The sequence below is a fragment of the Trachypithecus francoisi genome, unplaced genomic scaffold (genome assembly GCF_009764315.1).
Source record: "Trachypithecus francoisi isolate TF-2019V2 unplaced genomic scaffold, Tfra_2.0 Lachesis_group14, whole genome shotgun sequence".
Taxonomy (NCBI): domain Eukaryota; kingdom Metazoa; phylum Chordata; class Mammalia; order Primates; family Cercopithecidae; genus Trachypithecus; species Trachypithecus francoisi.
The window spans coordinates 45874526-45896136 of record NW_022681459.1 but is presented as its reverse complement, the minus strand read 5'-3'; the positions used below and the strand labels follow the sequence as shown (position 1 = coordinate 45896136).

General features: G+C 45.6%; 1 protein-coding gene across 1 annotated transcript; it reads left to right on the top strand.

Annotated features, from left to right (window-relative positions):
• Positions 1-10524: 10524 nt before the first annotated feature.
• Positions 10525-20766, top strand: LOC117096538. The gene is made up of 2 exons (XM_033233951.1): positions 10525-10768; positions 20678-20766. Exons 1-2 carry the CDS (start codon positions 10525-10527, stop codon positions 20764-20766), a joined length of 333 nt encoding a protein of 110 aa, XP_033089842.1.
• The last annotated feature ends 845 nt before the right edge of the window (positions 20767-21611 follow it).

Genomic DNA, 21611 nt, shown 5'->3' with positions numbered 1-21611 from the left:
CACACCTAGGTTGAAGGCACAGAGGAGTGAAGCAGCTGCCTCACCCTGCGCCACATCACACCCTGCGGCGTTTAGACCTAGTGCTGCGGCGGATTTCTTACATCTGATCTATAATGTGTCATTCAGGCTACACCAACAGACAAGAGCTGGCCACTGGCAAATTGACCCATGTACGACTCTTTGTTCACCATGGAAAGGGATGCTCATTTGTGAGCTTAGGAAAATGGTGGGCTGTCCTGGGAGCTGTCACCCTGTGACAATATTGACAGAGCCTGTGCCCCCACCTCGTAAAACCCCAGTGTACACACGTGGGGAAAGCAAGCCCATCCTCTCTCACTGAGAGAATAAGTGTAAGGAATTAAGGAGACTCTGATTAAACAAACAGATGTCTTTAGTCGGCAATAGAAGTGTCAACATGATCCTAATTAATGAATGTGTTAATGGCTGTTCTCTGTTTGAAGACAATAGTCACCACCTTCTAGATGTATCTGCAATGACTTTAGGGCACATACCTAATGTGTGCATACATGGAGCCTGCATGAAGGGTGAGGGGTGGAAGGGTGCAAGCCCATATGCCCTTAGGCATCCAAGGGTCATGCCCTGGACTCATAAAAGGGACACAGGATGGCATGAGTCACACACAGAGAGTGTGCCCTGAGCCTTTAGGGAATAGGTGTAATACTCAGGGCATACAGAGTGCTGGAACGCACATGGTTACAATTCCTAACACACATGTACAACACACATACCACCCCACAGCAGTCCATAATACAATACAACTGACAATACTTACATCACCCACATCACCCCTACAAAAACACACAATGCACACAGAGCACCCATATCACCCATGTGACACCCAAACAAAACACACGTGCAAGGCTCACACAATACCCCCACACCACCCACACAAAATTCATGTAATGACATGCATACAGCAAACACAATACACACAACACAATACAACACGATGCACACATAACACACATATATACAACACACGCTCAATACATAACACACATACTCAACATACATGTATCATATACATAGTACATCATAACACACATACACACGACATGCAATCCTAGTGTAGAGTTCATGGTTCCCAGCACACTAGCCTGACACACTTAGCACACACTCACACACATATTCAATAGCAGCAGTAATAATATTCACTATGTGTTTCCACCATGTAGCAAGCTCTATACTGAACTATGAAAATACAGGAATGAAGATGGTGGAGTCTCTTCCCTCAAGGGTATCTCAAGCCTACAGAGAACCGAAGTACCTCCCACTGAGGTACATTAACAGAGTTCCTTGACACCACCAATATGCTTATATGAACACATATTTTCATGTATTTAAAGAAGACAAGGCATGGAAAAAGGTTTGCTATGCAGAGAAAGTCCCCAGCAATACTAAAGAGCTGTGCTGTTACCACTCAAAGATCTTTTTCATGAAAATGTCAGGTAGAAAAAAATCTCATGTTTCGTATGTCAGGTAGAAAAAAATCTCATATTTCATTGTATTTATTCTGCAATTGTCCTTTCACTTATCTCAAAGACTCTGGGAAGTGTATAATTAAACAGGTCTCCCTTTTTTCCTTGGCTACTAGGAAGCTCAGAGCTATATTTTTGGTCCACACATAGTAGGGGTGTTGATTTGAATTATATACATTTCTGAGTGTCATTTCTGGTCCTATTTTATGTTCCTACATGTATTTTTCTATTTTTCTTTCATTCCACTTAAAAATACATGTCTGTAAATGACTTCGATTTTTTTGTGGAATATTAGATGGACAGGAAGAAAGACAGATTTTAGGTAGATAGATGCATTAGGGCAGTTTTGCTGCTATAACAATCTCCAATTCTCAATGTTTCAACACAACAAAGGTTTATTTCTTGTTCATGGCACAATCCAATGTGGTTTGGTGGGAGGTAAGGCATAGCTCCATACAGCCATTCAGGGGCTCAGAGTTCCTTCAGTCTCCAGTTTCAGTGACCCTTAGGGCCTCAGGTTCCTCTGATGGGATCCTCAAAGCGAGAGTATGTAGCGTTGCTCAAGAGGTACGAAAGTGGCTGACATCACTTTCACCTTCATTTCATTGGCAACGCAACAGCCACATTGCAACGCAAAGGAAGCTGAAAAATGTAATTTTCCTGTATGCTCAAGAGGAAAATGAAAGAGACCAGGTGAACCCACGGCATTGTCTCAACCACAACAGCCAAACCCAAGTGCGGTAGGTTTACAATGAAATAATCTGAAATTCATCCACTATTTATAGAAAGCCTACTAAATTCACGGCTTTGTGCTAGGCACTTTGGAACAGGGCTATCGAGATAAAATGGACACTGTTCCTGGACTCCTTCACTTTGTGCCTGGAAAATCTACTGATTAAACCAAAATGTGAACAGAAGACATCCTTGAGGTATGGAGTTGTGCATAATTTTCATTTTCCTTGTGTTTTCTTATGGTTCTAAGCATTCCTCAATGAATATGTACTACATTTTTAATTGAAATGTGACACATATCCATGAATGGACACACAGCATAAATGTACAGCTCATAGACAAATCTCATTCAAGTCTAGAAATAGAATGTTGCCAGTACCCAAGACCCTTCCTTAGGCCTCTCTCAAGCTCTGCTTCTCCAGTCCTTGCTAGCGGCAAAAACTACCCTGACTTCCAAGACTAGAGCTTGGCTTTATCGGTTTTGTTTTCTGTCATGTCTTGTCCTACGTGGGTTGGCAGGAGATGAGACCTTGTTTCATACAGTCATTCAGAGACCCAGGCTTTCTTCCATCTAGTGGCATTTAAGGGGCAAGGAAAACAAGGGAAAAGAAGGTGAGATCATGTCCTCAAGGTATAGCTAAATCTTTATCCTGGCACACAGTAGGACATCAGGACTGAAAGACACTGGAACTCAGGGCCATGTCCAGAGGAGGTGGAGGTAATTTCCTACGGGCAAATAATGGGGGGCCACCAAGTAGGAACCAGTCTCTGAGCTGGGCATGGGGGACAAGTTGACTCTGGGTCAGAGAGAGTGCAAGGCAGATGGGCAGAGGAACCCACTTGGACCAATCAACAGAGGTGAGAAGTGGTGGGGATTTTGGGGAGACCAGAGAGGGGCTCCCTCTGGCCAAAGGCTGGGATGTGAGATAGCCCCGGTGAGCATTATTGATGGAAAGAAAGGCAGGGCTCCACCTGAAAGAACCTTGATCATCAGACACACACACATACACAAAGTCATCTATTTATTTTACAATAGTTTAATTATCCCACATTCATTGGGCACTGAGAATGGTGCAGAGTGCTTCCTTTGCAATGATCTTAACGGTATCCATAGCGACATTGTGGGTCTAGGTACAACTGTGATCCACATTTCAAAAGAGTGGACACAGGCTCAGAGAGCTTAAATGACTTACCCAAGTTCGCGTAGACGGAAATGACACCATCAGAGGTTGAAATGGTGCACTTTCTTAACTGCTACCTCCTGGGTCCTCTGAAACAAGGGCCGTCCACTGTGCCATGGCCAGCGGCTGGGGTAGATGGGATTATCGAGGGGGCAGCCTATGACATGAGGTACCGGCACAAGTCTCAAAGTCAACCACAGCTCCACAGCTCAACCCCAAACCCTGCATAATGCAGTTAAACTTGAAGCCTCATTTTTCTCACCTGTAAAATGGAGCTAATAATGCTCCTGTTCCAGGGTTGCTGAAAGAGCAACAGAAGATGCCACCCCATTGCTTAACCTCATATTGAACACTGAGTAGGGGCTGCATAAACAGCAACCATGATGACTGTTGTTGTTGCTGTTGTTGTTGCTTTTAAAGGGATGAAAGAGTCAGGGAACAGGCTGCTATACCAGTCAGGAGACAAGTAATTTGGGAACACTGTAGCAGAGGCCGGGGAAAGGGACAGCTGTGAGGGAGATTAAGGAAATTCACGCGGAATATATGTACGTCTGCTACGTATGGCACATTTGGCAAAGACAGAATCAGGATGGATACGCGCCTCTCCAGAAAGATGTGAACGGCATTTGGCATCCCTTGTTGTTCAAGCCAGGAGCAGTCCTGTGTCTGCGTGTGTCTGTGTGTTAAATGCAAATGTGGGTGCGTGTCGATGTAAATTGCACAAAGCTTGGGAGACTCAGTGGCAGATAGAGAACAAAGAGAGAGGCAGGCTTCCCTGCTGAGGAAGCCAGGTCGTCCGGGTCAGGAGGGGCTGGAGGGTAGATCTGAGTCCTCTCTTCTACTTTGGGCCAACGACTGACACTTGGCCTCAATGGCCTTGTCTATAAAATGGAACCGAGGTCCCCTTATCTCTCTTGACTCTGGGGCTAGACCAGGTCAGTTTTTGAGGTCACTGTGGCTCCAAAATCTATTGTCTTAGGCCAATGAGAGGAGAGAGAATGTTTAGATAGGAGAGGAAGAACAGCCCTGAAGTTCTCAGAAGGAACCTTTGCTGCTTTAAGTCCAAGGAAGGTGAAAGAAGGGTAAACGTTGGCAGGAGATATTCAGTTTCTCAAGGAGCCCAATAAAGAGAAAGAACCAAAAAATGCAGAACTGGGACACATCCCTGAGTGGACCCTTCCTCCTAAACCACGAACAGCAGCCACTGTCACCATGCCCCTGTCCCTAAGGTCTCCTGCCCAGTCCCCTTTCTCTCCAGGGACCTCACCTACTTTATTAGCTACTTGTAGTCTTGACAGTCAGCTAAGGACAACTGGAGAGGAGACACCTTCCCAAGACCCTCTCCTCGAGAGAACAAGCCCTGTTTTAAGCCCCTTTGGGGTTTCAGAATAAAAGGCAGCGTCAAAACTTGAGAAACTGAACGTGGAGCAAAACAGTAAGCCAAAAAATCCTGGACTTCAACATCAGCTTGACTTGGGTGGCTAGTCATGGTTTCAGCTTGCACAGGTCACATGTACTTGGACAGGAAACTTTATCTTCTGGAGCCTCAGTTTCTCCACCTGTGAAACAGAACCGACAGCAGAATCTACCTCTCAGGGTGGATGGGAGGATGGACGGTAATCGCTGGGTCAAGTGCCTGCCTCTGTGTCCGGCCTGGAGTAAGAGTCCTCTAGCTGTCATTTGCTGCTCCCCAGATTTTGGAAGTGGGTAACATGCTCTCATTCAACCTTCCTTGGCCACGCCCTTGTGTTTACAGAGAGTCTTTTCTTGAGCCAAACACACCCAAATGTCTTTTTCCCCAAAACATTTGTCTGCCTCCACCTTTCCACTTAATGTATTGATTTAGAAGAAGATCAACATAAAACGTGGGAAGCTGGAAGCTGTGACACTATTTTTTTTCCTGGTACACACTGATTATGTGTAAACAGCAAATTGCGAATTATTTCCTCTTTATCTGTCAACTCCTCAAACCACCTCGGGGTCCCTCAGAATGAATAATTGGCTTTGGGACATTTCCTGACAATTGGCTTTGCGTAGATGTTTATCGCCAGGGGAGTCTTCTTCCAGCTCTAATGTTTTTCAAGACAGGGGGTGTGGGGCAGGGGAGATGGGGAAGGGAAGGTCAGATCTACACAGCCTTGCTCCCTCCAGGGGGTCTCTTTTAAGGAGGAAGGAGGCAGGAAAGAGTGTAATCACGTGATTCAAAAACAGACTAATTGAAAAGGCCCAGCTGGATTGATTCTCTTGGGTACCATTTCCTGTCTGGAAATCTCTCTTGATTCCCCTTACTCAGGGCAGAGAATACCTCCTTTTCAGGAGCTCCCAAACTTTGCATCTCCAGATTTCATCCTTAGAACCTTGTGAAACTCAATAGTCTTTTGGGAGACAGGAGTGTGGGTGGATATAGCTAGAAATTCCCAGCTCATCTAGCCTTGGAGTTTTGCAACCTTGAGTTCAAATTGCAGTTCTGTCCCTGAAAGAGCTGCATGATGCTGGTCAGGAAATGTAATTCCTCTGTGCCTCTTTTTCCTCATCTTTAAAATGGGTATAGGAACAAAGCTGCTCCAGAGGCTGTGGGAGCATGAGATCATGTAGGCAAGGAGTATAGCAGCTTGCACAGAGTGCCTTTGTGAGAATTAGGAAAAGCCAGCTCCTGCTGGCAGAGCAATTAGAGAACAGCTTCCTCATGCTCCAGGTGATCACTGCCTTATGCCATGGTTTACTTAGCAGCCCAAAGACTGGGTTCAGCTCTCAGTTGCCTCTTTGGTTGGGTGCTCTTCTGCAGTCCACATCCTGCACAACTATACCTGGCAGCTCTGCATATAAAACACTCAGCCTGTACCAGGCTCAAACACTCAGATCTGGCAGCAGCTGTGATCACTGCCGTCATGATCTGGGCTCTTAAAGTCTATGAGGATCTTTAGCATAAGGTGAACCCATGTCTGAATCTCATTTTCACCATGTCCTGGCCCTATGTCTTTGAATTGGCTCATCCATCCCAACCTCAACTTCCTCTTCTGTAAACATAGGAAACAGTAACGCCCACCTACTGTTGTGGTTTTGATTAGGTAATAGGCATCCAATGCCCCTGCAGTTCTGTGCCAGTTGCATGCCTCCCCGTCGTTGCCTTATCCCTTTAGTAGAACAATCCATGATCAATGTGTTAGGGAAATGGAAAAGCATATATTAAGCCATTTCAGGGAAGATGCTTGGCATTCTGAGATAGAACCTGTTTGCAGACAAAAGCATCAAGTTTGGAATTGGAAAGCTGGGGCCTAATCCCTGAGTCCACTTCACCCACTAACTCACTTTGTGACTTTGGGTAAGTTACAGACTCTCTGAGACTGGTCTGCCCTTTCTGTGAAACCAAGGGTACAGGAGATGAGAGTTGTTGCATATTTTGTGCAGCAGCAAAGTCTTTAATTCCAAACAAGCTTCCTGCATAACCACGATATACGAAGCAGGTAAGAACAGAGATGCTCTGATTGAAGCAAGGTTCAGGGAGGGGTTGCTAACCTCCTCCTTCTTCCCTCTTCTCACCCTGCAGCACTCTCTGATGCTATTTTGAGGGACCCTGGGGCTCTGGGAACACAATGTGACAGCCATTGGACTCAGATCCTTTCCTCCTTAAATATTCCAAGATTCTGTGCTTTTACATCTACTGCCTTGCCACTCAATTTCTCCTGACCTGGTGTGTCTGTTTGTGTGTGTGTGTGTGTGTGTGTGTGTGTGTGTGTGTGTACCACAAACAAATGCTAAGAAAGGAAGCAAAAAGAGTTTCACCAGCCATTAAGGAGAAATTACAAATGCATTTTTCTCTGCCTCTGGCACATTAATAAAAGAGATTACAAAACTGGACGTGAGTTGAAGCAGGGCAGCATCACAACAATTGGGGAGGGGTGAGGAGCTGCTTCCTGTACAGTCATCTGATTTCATGGCCATTCCCATGCTGAGAGAATCTGTCTGCAGCGGCTGCTGGGAGGATGTGGAGCTCATGCATTAAACATCGGGGGACCCTTGCAACATACATCGTGGGGTGGGAGAAGGATGGAGAGGCGGAAGTTCTGTGCATCCGTACAGGCTGAGGGGACACTTCTGACATGCCCCAGTGCACCAATACCATGGGCTGAGATCTAGAGATTGTTTAATAAGGGCTTTGGAAAATCACTGAAAACTTCAGGGTGGGGGATGAAGGAGAGTGTAATATGCAGGAAGTACAAAGATATTCTAGAGTTTTGAACAAGGAAGGGCCACTTAGGGCAGGGTGGGAGGTGGTCCACACAGGGTCACTTTATCTAGGTGGTCATAAAGAATGGTCACCATGTGCTATAAGCTCTCTGGGCTGGATGCTGGGATTGGTCATTGGAGTTAATTAAATTATTGACCCCAATTCTTCACTCTCCCTTTATCCATGCCTTTTGCCATGTGACTTTGCAACTTCTCCTCCTACAGGGTGATCCTGCACATTGGGCATGATCACGTGGTTTGTTTTGGCCAATGGAATACAAGTGGAAGGGTCAGTGTGCTAGTTCTGGGATGAGATCTTAAGAAAACTTGCAGGTTGCCACATTTTCTTTTGCATCTCTGTCCCTGCTATGAAAGAAACATGTCCTGGCTAACCTGCTCATACACAGAGGCTGACAGACATGCAGAGTCAAGCCAGGCACCACCTGCTGCTCAGGGCTGCCCCAGTTACTTGCAGAATAAAGCTAGATGAGAAATAATGCTTATTTTTGTAGGCAATGGAGATTTAGTGGCTGTTTGTTACACAGCAACAGCTGACTGATACAGTTATATGTGAAGTCATTCATTTTATTCACATATTTGTTCATTCAGCAAATATTTCTTGAGCACTTCCATGCCAGACATTTTGCTAGGCAGTAGGGATATAATGATTAGTAAGAAATCTAGGAAAATGGGCAGGGATTCCAGATTTATTAATTCAAGGACTGAACATGCACTATGTGCCAGGCATGGTGATAAGTACTGCAATGACAGTGGCAAACAAAATATATAAGGCCCCTGCACTCATGGGACTTGCAGACAGCAGATCAAACAAGCAACAAGCCAGGAAATTTCCAAAAAAGCTTGACAAATAACCTTGTCTCTTCCTTTAAACTAGTCACTGTCCATTGGGCAAGACAGAAATGTCAGTAGACTACTACCATGTAAACTATTAAGCCCTAGAATGAGATGCCTATAGGCAGCTCAGATAAAATACTTTATCCAACCTGGGGTTGGAGACAGGAGGAAGATAAGAGAGGGAAGCCTTTTCAGGGCACAAAATATCTGAGATGAGCACTGAAGGTCAAATAGTTTGCAGAGGGAGAGAAGAAAAGCAGGGATGGACTATGAGGCAGAAGGTCCAATAACTAGAGTAGGGAGGGAGGAAATAGTATGGTGTCACACAGAAGGTAAAAGGTACTTCCATGATTATTGGAAAATAGAGTAGAAGAGGGAGAGGCAGATGAAGGGCTTAGAGGAACCAGGTCGTGAAGGAGTTCAACTGCCAAGCTGAGATGGTCGGACTTGACTGAAAGCAGTGAGGTAGTGAGCTGTGGAAAGTTTCAGCGGAAGAGCACAGAATCAGGTTGCCGTTTGGGAATTTTAGAATGGTGGATTGGCTGGGTTGAGACCAGAGGCAAGGAGCCCAGGAGGAGGCTGGGTAACAGCCCAGGAGAGGAGGGACAGTATCCACACTGGGGCAACGTGGGGAGGGGCAGAAATTATCCCAATCTTGGAATTATGGAATCAGAGAATTTTACAGCTGAAAGTATCCTGGGACCTTTAAGTTGCCCCCCTGCACGTTTTCACAAAAGCTGGACCTTAGAGAAGGTGGGTGACACCACCCTGCCCAGTCTTACAGCAGGTGAGTTTGGGACTAGCCACTGAAATCAAGATCTTTATATTCTTAATCCTTAATCTCACTTCACAACCTCACTCTGTTTCCTAATCCTCACAACTTGACAGCTCTTGACAGAGCTCCCCATTTTACAAATAAGAAGCTTGAGGCTCAAGAGGTGAAGCAATTTGAAGTTGAACCTCAGGATCCTCGTAGGGATCATAGTAGCAGCTCTCATGTAGAACTGCAGTAAAGGCTAAATGAAGTAAGGCACACATGTGCCTAGCACAGTGCCTAGCACGTAGAAAGGTCTTAGCAAATGACAGTGACAGTAGTGATGGCAATGACAATGACCAAGGGCGATAATAGTGGAAAGAGGTAGATCCCTACCCCGGCCTTGACTCCACTGTGTGCCTTTTTTTTTGGCAAACCACCTAATTCTTTGGGGCTCAATTTCCCGCATCTGTCAAATGAAAACAGCAGGGCCATGGTTCTCAACGTCTGTTGCCTGGGCCGGTAGCATTAGCTGTCACCGGGGAACTTGTTGGAGATGCAAATTCTCGAGCCCTCCCTGAATGGACTAATTCTGAGACTCCGGGAGCGGGATCCAGTCATCTGTGCTTCACAAGCCCTCCTGGTAAGTCTGATGCATGTTGGAGTTTGAGAACCTCTGGTCTAGATTGCTAATTTTGCAATGTTTGAAATGACATCAATACTTCCTTCTATCAAATTCATGAAAAGGCAGGCATAGGAAGCAGATCAGAGCTGCAGCATTAGAGGTGAGGCAGTCACCAGGACCCATGGTTCTGTCCACTCTCCCCATCCTTGTCTCCCTGCTTGGAGGCTCTGCAGGGCCAGGTGTGAAGGCCAGGGTGACGCTATAGCCTCTCTGCTCTGCATTAATGCCTCCTGCTAACCAGAGCCCATACTCCACACCAGCCTCCATCCCTCCCACTCAACCTCCCTTCCTGTTTACACATTCTGTAAAGTATGAATTTGTTGTGGCCTCGTGAAACCTGGTCTATTTCTTTCCTTCTTTATTTTTTTTAAAGAGGCTTGAGACTGTAATCCGGTTAATTATTTCCCAGAGCCCCGGTTTGGTGGCTACAGCACAGCACGAGGCAGAGGAACGGAGACAGGTCCTCGGAAGCCTCTTTCCAGAAAATCTAATTTCATCATTGAGAAATCTTCTGTCTTAAACAGCCTCCGCCACCGCCATAAATTTACATATTCTATATGCCGCCAGAACGGAGTGGGCCCTATTTGCATAATGCTGCTGGAGGGGCTCACGCTCCTCTTGAACCTGAATGTAGCAGGAGCGAGGAAGCAATTATTAAGCTGTAGACGTTGGCAGGGAGAGAGGCCTCAGATGGATTTCGACTCCAAACCTCATTCGCCTGGGCTGCTCATTACTGAAGGCCTGGATCCCAGGCTGAAGGTGGATCCCAGGGCTGGGAAAAATCAGTGTGAATTGCTTTCTCCAGGTTGTGTCTGCAGCCAGGCCGAGGCCAGATGTGAATGAGTACCTTTGGTTTTCCAACGTTGATCATTGGAGCAAGCGTCTCTCTGCTCCCAAGGGGGCAATTTGTTTCTTGGACTGTGTTGTCACTTTGCCTGTGCCACACATTCCTGCCCCTTTCCCTCACACACCTCCAAGTACCTACAAGACAGGTCAGCCAGGCTTTGCTCACTTCGTGCCAGCAATCTAGCGTAAGCCTCTTGGAAACGCTTAATTAACAGAAATGGGTGTTTAACAATGTCCCAGCTGGAAAATGGCAAGTGGAAACAGGAATTCTCTCATGCCTCAGTGGTCCTGCTTAAAATCTACCCTTCACCATCCATACTCATGCTGGCTAGGAAGTTGGGCATCTTTCCCTCTGTGGGATCTCTGATGGGACAATCCAGTATTTTGGGGCTCAGGGTCTCAGCACTGGGGTCATTTGGTGTTCCAGGATACGTAGGTCACTCTACAGTTTCTAGCCCTTCCAGGACTGTGGGCTTAGCCTCCAAGTTACTTTATGTCCTGCTACTCCCAAACTCAGTAACCCATGGGTGTAAATGGCCACCTTTGGTCCTGTAGGGACCATCTTGGATTTTACTCTGTAAGGCGCCATCTTGGTTTTTACTCTGTAGGGTGCCATCTTGGTTTTTACTCTGTAGGGTGCCATCACGGTTTTTACCCCATCTTGGATGTAAATGGCCTCCTATATGCCTGATGGTGTTCAAAGAACAGGTCCTGAGCCTAGGGCAATTTTTTGGTGGAACTTTAAGCCCAGCCCTTCCTGATAGTTGTTAAACCAGGTGAATTCATGAACCACTCAGCTAAAAGTCTACCTGTCCACTTTCACAGATAAACACCATGGGCCTATTTGCTAAGTGATACCAATAAATGTGCTAGGCTTATACACTTATTGACTAAATGAAACATTGTCAGGCAAATCATGATCCACTGATGGAGGAAGGATCACCAGCGCTTTGCCTCTTATACTTAATAATGGATCATGTAATTTTAATTTTTCCAAAAAAAAGTTTATATCTGAGAAGTGGAAATACATTTGAAAACACCAGTTTCACTTCTGGCTGACTTGATGCTCTAAACTGGTGGATTCACCATCCCAGAGGTGACCCATGTTACTAAAAGCCCACTCCTTTCCAGCATTTAAACAGTAAGCCATTTGTTGGAAATTTAAAACAGCAGGTTCTTTGCTGAAAAAAAAATTGCATATCTCCACTGACTAAGAGGTGCCATCTCCTCAAAAGACCTCAGTATTTTGTCCTCGGCGAGAACTGTCTCATTACAAGAATTTGGAGGGAAGTCACTTTTTCCATAAGACTGCATCCAACATTGAATTATTTCTCCAAGAAAAGGAGATTGTTCCTGATTAGCCAAACTCAGGACTCTAAAAACACAAAACGGTGACTTTTCCAGAGGAAACTATTTGGCTGCATAATTGGAACCAGTGCTTAAGAGCCACAGATAGTCTCTAAAGTTAGATTTCAGGATGCAGGTGTGGGTATGTACTCAAGCAAGACCTTGACATCTCTAAGCCTCAGTTTCCTGATCTCTAAAGTGAGGCTAATGATAGTACCTTCTTCAATATTGTCACTGGAGGGATTAGATGAAATGATGCACAGCAGTTGAATCACAGAAAGGTTAAATAACATGCCTGAAGCCAGAGGAAGTTATGATACAGGCATACTTTGAACTCAGGTGTGTGCTCGTTCAGCCATCATGTTGCATGGTGCTACCTACCATGGTACAGGTATGCTCATGACTGGTACTTACAAAAACCCAGAGTCATACCAGTTGGCTTTCTGGGCTGAATGGCTCAAAGGTCTTCCAAGAGAAGATACACAAAGAAACACAGGGTTCACTAAACTGGTAAACTTGTTTAGGGACAGAAATAAGTGGCTATTTCCAAGCAGAACTAGTAAAGACCCAGTCTTTCATTTTATCTGGAAGGCCCCCGTTGCTTGCCATGCAAGGTGGGTTGCTGTGGTAAAGGCAATGGAAGGTGAAGTGACAGGATATGTTAATATATCAAAGAGAAGAATTTACTTGTAAATAACCTCTCATAACAGTTGACTCCTCTGAGTTATCCAGTTGCCTATACCTTGATTCCAGGCTGCATTAAGGATCAGCCATGTTTCAAGAGCTGGTGGCTGCCCTCCCAGCATGCCTCTGATGAAGTTGCAACCTCTGAGGGCAGTTCCTGGTGACAGTAGCAAGCAGTGCAAGGTACCAACCAGCAGGACAGCACAAAGTAAAGGGAACAGTTGCACCATGTGAAAACACAAAAGCTCACCTAATTAAGAAACAGCAGTGTTGTAATTGTTTGTTTGACAGTAACTCCTAAACCTGAACAGGTGCCAACACCATAACCCAGAGATCCCACATTGGGTACATACCCGACAAAAATGACGGCATATGTACACTGAAAGACATGTGTGAGAATGTTCTGGGTGCACTCCTCTAATCCCTGAAACTGAGAACTACCCAAATGTCCATCAACAGTTAAGTGGATACGTTATGCCATATTCCCAGTAAGGTGTACCGTATGACAGGCTTGGCAAATCCAGCCGGTGGCCAAATCCAGCCACCTCCTGTTTTGTAAATAAAATTTTATCAGACACAGCCAGGTTCATTCATTTATAAATTGTTGATGGCAGCTTTTGTACTACAACAGCAGAATTGGCCCTTTCCAGAACAAATTTACTAACTCCTGCTGCATAAGAATGAAAATGAGCAGTCTATAACTTCCCTGCGAAACGTGGGTGATTTTCACAAACATAATATTGAGTGAAAGGAGAAAACACACACAAGTATCTGTTGTGCGATTGCGTTTACATAAAGTGCAAAGGCAGGCAGAACTAGTCTGTGTTGCTAGAGGACAGAATAATGGCTATCTATGAAGAATAGTAACTGAACTGGGCGCTGGCAACATTCTGATTCTTAATCTGGGTGCCGATTACGTGGGAGTTCATTTTGTGAAAATTCATCAAGACGTGCACAGCGATGTCTATGCTTTCCCTCACGCACGTTGTTCATCGATAAAGATTTAAAAATAAATAAAAAAAAGAAACGGTGGGTGTAGATGGTTATGCCAAGTATTTTCTCAATGTATTTCCTGGACAGAAAGCTCAAATAACAGATTGTCAAGTTAGAAAACAGATAACTTTAACTTTTACACATGAGCACACATTTATTCATTCACTCTACAAATGTTTATTGATTACTCACCACACGCCAGGTGCTAGGGAATCGGCAGTGAATGAAATGGAATACAGCTCCTGCCTGCTTGGTACTTACATTCACGCTCACGCACGCCTGGGAAGCCCCACACAGGTGTGCACCCACACTTACCGGCATGGACCTGGAGACACATGGGCCCAGGACCTGCATTTGCAAGTGGAGCCCTTCTCAAGCAAGCACTTTTCAGAATCGTGCTTTTCCTCCTCTCTACTGTAATCACTGCCTCCCTCATCCCATGGACATAGGAACTGAGGAAGGAGCTCAGTTTACTCTACATCGCCCAGAGGAACCTGTATCTTCAGAGTGCTATGGGTCTGTACGGGCCTGGAATCCATAGTTTAGACCTCAAAGGGTAATGAGTCAAACCAGCTTTCCCAGGTCACATTGGCATCTGAGCTACATGGAGGTCAAACAGCAGGACACCCAGGGCTGAGTGAGGAGGTGACCTTGAACTCAAGGATGCCCTTGGATGCTCCTTGGATTTTCTGCTGGGCTTCCTGCACTCAGTGTGGTTACCTGCCACCCATGCATGTGGTCACCAGAGCCTTGCGACCCAGTGGCCAGGGTTTTCCCACATGTGAATGAATGGCATGTTGAGATTGCATATTTGTACCTCATCTTCTTGAAGAAAAAAAAAAAAAAAAAAAGGCCGGAATGATAGAGCTAGGGATTCATGAGCCCAAGCCCTGCATGTTGTGAATAAGGAAATGGAGGCCTCACCATGGGGAGGAGCTTGCCCAAGTTCTCATGCTCAGCCCAGGCCGTGCCTGCAGGACTCCAACCAGGAGCCCGTCCCTTACTCTAGGTGAATGCTTCACTGCTGAGGTACTCACACTGAAAGGGGACAGCTGGTCCTTCTCTAATGGCCTCATCACTTAGATCAAATCCACCTCCTTACCCTGGAAGATGTGACTGTACGACCTGGTCCCTGCTCACCTCTCTGACCCTCATCTCCTGCCACTCTACTCTCCTCTAGCCTCCTTTTTGTTCCTCCAACATCCCATGCTCATTCCTACCTCAGGACTGTTCCCTCTCCCTGGAGCACCCTTCACTCTGGATCATGAGGTTGGCTCCTTTGATTCATTGGTGTCTTAGCACAGATGTCATCATCTCTCAGAGAGGCCTTCCTCAGTCACCTCATCTCAGCAAGACACCATCTCCTCACTCTCTATCCCCCTACCCTTATGCGACTTTCTTCACAGCCCTCATCGCCATCTGAAATCATCCCCTTTATTTGTCTATTTTGTGAGCACTATCAGGGCAAGGATTGCCTTCCTGTTCATTGCTCTGTCCCAGCGCCTCCAAGAAGCTTGGCATGTAGTAAGCATTTAGGATATGTTAAATAAACAAATGGAGGAAGGAATGAAAAAAAGCGTCTATACTAGATTGCTCACAATGCAGCCACATCTCTGAGGGATGCAAGCTCTACTGGCCACTCTGATTAAGACATATCCAGTATCAAGAATAGCTTCTGGATTCTTTGTATATGAAGCATATTGACCACGGCTGAAGGGACACTTGACAGCAATTTGTGTTTACATCTTTGATCAATAGGCATCTTACTGCTCACCCCAATGCAATCTATTGCTTATGGTTATTAATTATGGTGCTTTCCTTTTCTTGCATCTCCTTGATGCCCATGAGGTCTGTCGTTCATCTTCTACTGTGGGGAGTTCCCAGGTCTGTAGTGGATGCTGAGAAGGAGTCCCTGAGTGTTGTTTATTTTCCCGGCCCAATGTTTGAACCACAGTTCTAGACTCTGCCCCTCTCTCTCCCATGTGCACCTGTGAAGAGGCTGAGTTGGGGACATTGTGGGTAGAGGGCACCGTAGTTCCGACCTCAACTCTGTCCTCCACTCACTGTGTGTCCTTGGCCCCATTACTTTCCCCTCTCTAGGCCTTGATTCTACTTGCCTTCAAAATGAGAAGGCTTTTAGAGACCACTTTCATGAACAGTCTTCACGCTTTTAATACCGAGTCCTGCCATCTTCTTCATTGGACACGTGGGCCATTCCTATAATCTCTGAATTGCATCCATTCACTCATTCACTCAACAATAACTCATGCATTCAGATACCCACCTAACAGATACTTTTTGGGAATCTTCAAATGTCCCTATGAAGCACCTGGGATATACTTAGCCACAGTTACTGCTAAATAAAAGGCACTCAATCTCCCCTTCTCTGGTTATTTAATGTAAGCTTCCCAAGAACTTTGGGAATAAAACTGTAACCTACTATTACACAGATGAAGAAACTAAAGCCCAGCCTGGTCAAGGACTTGCCCAAGGTCACACAGCTAATGAGTGGCTAAGCCAGGATTTGAACCCAGAGACATCTGGCTTAAACTGTGTAATCTGACCCTTCCAACTTGGGATCTCAACCCTAGAATACCATCCATTCTGCCCCTTTTTAGGAGAGATCTCTGGAGGTTCATTTAGCCACATGCCAGTGTTTCTCATCAAAGAGAGAACCATTTTAAAGAAGGACAGTGATTGTTATAACATTGAGCCAAAGCATCCATGGCTTATAGCCCGGGAGAGTTCACAAACTGGGTCTAATTAGTTGCCACCAATTAACATGGACTCGCCCTTCAACTGGGTACCACAATCATCTCAAAATCAAGAAGACAGACTACCCAGATCGTACTTAAAGAAAGAGGCTACGCATCAAATACCATTTACTATGCTAAGCAGATTCCTTTTTCCTACAATGTGCTGATTTTGAGACATGGAAATACATTCAAATTAACCCCTGAGCTATTCCTCTTCTAAATTCTCCATTTAGGGTTGACTCCATGGCGCGTGATATTACTAATTCGGAGCTCCGGGAAGGCATGCTGATTGCCTTAGACGTGGGTAAGGACTCTGCTAACATAGAGTTTCATGCCGGGTGGAAATCAGAGTTCAGGGTACATGCTCCAGCTCCCAGAGCAACATGGAAGATCTCTCTTACCCCCACCGCAGGACCCGGCTCCAATCAAATCCATTCTTGAACTCATTAAACAAATATTTATGGCCAGGCATGGTGGCTTACACCTGTAACCCCAGCACTTTGGGAGGCTGAGGTGAAAGAATAACTTGAGGCAAGGAGTTTGAGACCAGCCTGGGCAACATAGTGAGATCCCATCTGTACAAAAAGTTTAAAAATTAACCAGGCATGATGGTGCATGCCTGTAGTCCCAGCTACTCAAGAAACTGAGGCAGGAGAATTGCTTCAGCCCAGGAGTTCGAGGCTGCAGTGAGACAGAGAGCCTGTCTCTTTATATATTTATATAGCACCTACTATGCGCTGGACACTGTCCTTGGTGCTGGAGATGTGAGCTAGGGCAGAGAATAAAAGATACAAGGTTCTGCCTTTAAGATACTTATATTGTAGTGGGAGAGACAGATAATAGTAATAATAAATTACATATCACATTTGATAGAGAAAAGTTCTATGAAGCCAAGTGAATCAGGGTCAAGCAACAGACTGTAGTGTATGGCAGAGATTGTGATTTAAGATAGGGTTATCAGGGAAGATCTTGTGGAGAAGAAGACAAATGAACCAAAATTTTATTCCATGGCTCCTGAAAGAATCGGAGGAAAGGTAATGGGGCCTCCAACCATGGCAGAAACTGTGGCAATGCAAGGGCAGCTTGAAGTCACAGAATATTTTGAAAGTAGAGTCCACAGTGGTTGTGATGGAGTAGAAGGTGGGCAGTGGAATAAAGGGAAGAGATAAAGGTGACTCCAAGGTTCCATGAGCACCTGGGAGGGTGGGTTTGTCATTACCTGTAATGGATACACCTGCTAATAGAATGGGGAGGATCGGTTCCATTTGGGGCACACTCTGTTTGAGATGCCTGCACGACAGTCACATGGAGTTGTCAAGCAAACCAGATATGTTCCCTGTAGATCCTGCTCCAAGCAAAGTCCATTATGGCCTTTCATGGCCTCTGCTGTATGTTTTGTTCACACCAAGCCTCTACCTGAAGGGCCCTCTCTCATGTCAACAGGGGCAATCCCTGTGTTTGCCTTCCCAACTAGTCCATGAACCTGGAATCCTGCTCCTCTTCAGAAATCTCCTAGTCTCTTTCTCTCTGCCTTTTCCAGGCGTTTTTTTTCTTTCCTACCCAGCTGCTAACAGGCAGATGAAAGAGGAAATATTTAAGGGTTGGCAAGGGCATGAGGGGAGGCCCTGCCCTCATATCTCACAAGTGACCAACTCTCTCCTTGGGAGTATGCTGACCTGCCTTCTCCCCTGTCTCCTGAGAACCCCAGTCTCTTCTTAAAAGCCACAGGCCTTTTCACAATATGCCTTTATCAATATGATTCCAATAAACGTTTCAGTTCCGCATATAAATTCCAGTGCCTGGCTGCCCAGCGGAGGAGACCTGCTCAATGAGTAGACCATAAAGATGTAATAATGCAATTAAAAGGTATGGCCTGTCACCCTCGTAAAGCTGGAGATCAATGCGGGGGTGAGTGGGGGAGCTAAAGGCAGCAGGGAAAGGAATCTGGCTTCCTTGCAGTGTCTGAAGGATGAAGAAACAGAATCAGGGGGAAAAGTACCTGGCTGGGCCTTGGGGAGAGGTTTCGTCTCTGGCTTGGGGTCCCATCCTGGGCCTCTAACCTCCCCATAGAGGGTTAGATGTTAAGAGACATGGGTTCTGTCTCCAGGCCAGACTCAGGAGACTTAAGGCTTTAAACATGTCTTTTCTACTCTCTAAGCTTCAGTGTCCTTATTAGTAAAATGGGTGTATGATAATACTCTCTCCTTCATGGAGCTGTTGCGATAGAACAGATCCAAAAAATGTTAGTGCCAGAGAGGTTCTGAGTTCCGGGGCTGCAAACTCGAATGCCTACAGGGGCTGGACAGAGGGTGCACATGAGGGAGCGAGGTGGGCCAGGGGAAGAGAAACAGGGAATGCTGGAGACTGGGGCACAATGGGCAGTGCAAATCTCACTGAGAGAAAGCAGCACTACCCTGAAGTCTGATGTCATGCAGGTATGTCAGCCTGTGTCACCAGAGCTCATGTTTAAAGAGACGCAGAATTTGGGTGTGAGACTTCAGAACGTTCACAACTCTACATTAACAACATGTAATCACATCTGCTGGCCATATACAGCGAGGGGCCTTCCATTTTCCACTGTTCCTCTGGGCCAACTCACTTGGGCGTTGATGGGCCTCTGCTAATGCATGACGCCACATTCAGTCTGTTTGTTCCCATGCAGGTATGCATGTAGAATTATCACAGTATATAAACTGTGGCAACAAAACTGCCCAAGCTCACCTCCCAGCTCTGCATTTGGCTGACTGTGTGATCTCTGGTAAGTTACTTAGCCTCTCTGTGCCACAGCTTCCTCAGGTGAAAAGTGAAGTTAGGAGCAATTCCTACACAGAGCATTGATATGAGGATTAGATGACCCCTCCCTGCAAAGCACTGAGGACAATGTCTTGGTGCTTCCTCCTGAAGGTTTTTTCATGGATGCACAAAGGTGCTCATGCTGGGCACGTGGTTCATGGCCTGCTGCTCTCAGTTCCAGAGCTTGCAATGACAACCTGTCATCCCTCCCCAAGTGCATGTCTCTTCCCAAGAAGGGAACCACCCTCAAACCAGAAACTTAGACAACCTCCTTCTTCTCCATCACCTGCTTCCTGTAAGAAGCCAGCCCCCTGGAATCAGCCCCCGTAACATTCCCTGGGTCTGGTTGGTTCTCTAGGCCTCACTGCCACCATCCGCCTCTGTCTCAGTCCCTCTCCTAACTGGTTTTTCTCTCTCTCTCGGCTCCTGCATGCCGTCTCCACTATGGCTACCCGAAGGAGCCCTCAAAGTCACACATCCTCCCACCTTTTCGCTGATGTCTTTCAGCTCCCAGAACACAACCCGCTCTTTACCACCTTCATGGCTGTGCTTTGACTGTTTGCTCCACCTGGAATGCTGTTTCCCATTTTTCCACTTCAGGTTTGCTTGGCTGACTTCTACTCTCCTTCAAGGTGCAGCTCAAGTCATTCCTCCTCCAGGCAGTCCTCCTGAATCCCTTTACAGTGTTCAGTGCCTTCTCTGTGCTTTTATGCCTCTGGGTTCTATGAAAATCCTGGAATTAATCACACTGAATTTTCATGTCTGTTTGCATGACTATGTCCCTCTGCCGCCTGCAACCTGGGAGGACTGGGACCCTGTCTTATTTATCCCTGTGTATCTCCTGTGATTGGCACAGAGGAGAATGTACTTGTTGAATGAGTGAATGAAATGATTCAATGTTTGTTCAATGTGAAACGTTGCCATCAGCATCATTAAGGAGACTATTGCAAGACAAGTTATAAGGCTCATATCACAAACAGGTCCTGGAGATTCTGGGTCCTCTGAGATCAAATCTTGAAGTGCGACAGGCATTTCCAGGAGTGGAATCCCAGGACTCACATCCAGGACAAGCAAAGGTATGGTGGCAGTGAGATCACTACATTATGAGACAGCCAGCTCTACCTGAAAGCAGCTCTACTAGCTAGAAATGTCTACATTGACTCCTAGGTACTTCCAAAGCTTCTCCTTGATCTGGTCACTAAAGATGAGAGAGATTAGCTGTGTTTTCTCCCACCCATTCATATTGGCAAACACAAAGTGCTTAAAGGGGCAGAAGGGAGTGGGTGATACCTCTAACTGAAGTTTAACTTGGGGCCTGTGAATAGATTTCAGGGGGTCTTTGAGCATCCTGGACGATTCATTGCTTTGCTCAGCCATTTATTCAACAATCACAGCACACTGGATACAGAGTTGAACAAAACAGATGGACTTCCTGCCCTCACAAGGATTACACTCTAGAGCAGAAGACAAACCTTCATCTAACAACATGTAAATACATTCATGCATCATTTAACAACAGGGATACATTGTGAGAAATGTGTCATCAGGCGATTTCATCATTGTGCAAACATCATGGGGTACTTACACAAACCTAGATGGTATTAATATTTTTGCATATTTTTATTTACATATTAGGTTGGTGCAGAAGTAATTGTGGTTTTGCCTTTAAAGTAATGGCAAAAACCGTGATTACTTTTACACCAACCTATTTTTTTTTATATGGAAAAAGAAATGTTTCAGCCTAATTACTGAATATCAATCATTTTCCCTACTTGATCTGCAATGTCAATATCAAATGCCATACATCAGGTTTTTATATATGATCCATTATAATCTTATGGGATCACAGTCATATATGTGGTCCATTGTTGACCACTATTTTGTTATGCAGTGGATAACTATATGTATCATATCCCCACTAAGGAGCGAGGTTAAGATAGAGTCACAGTAGTTGGCTTGGTCTGATAGACTGGGAATGGCATCTCTGAGGACTAGGGCTGAGAAGAGATGAGGACTAAAGGAAGAGGGGGAAGGGAGGGCCTCCCTGGCAGACAGAGCAGTGAGTACAAAGGCCATGTGGTGAAAGGAAATATTGGAAGTGACTGGAAGTAAAATAATGAACATGAGAAGCTCTCAATAGGTACACGAAGGATTGCATAAAACTCTAAAATGTTTAGAACCCTGGTGTCTGAGCCAATGATTCTGGAACTGTGGCCTAAAGAATACTTATTCAGAAATGCAGGCCCCAGACCTCTTGAA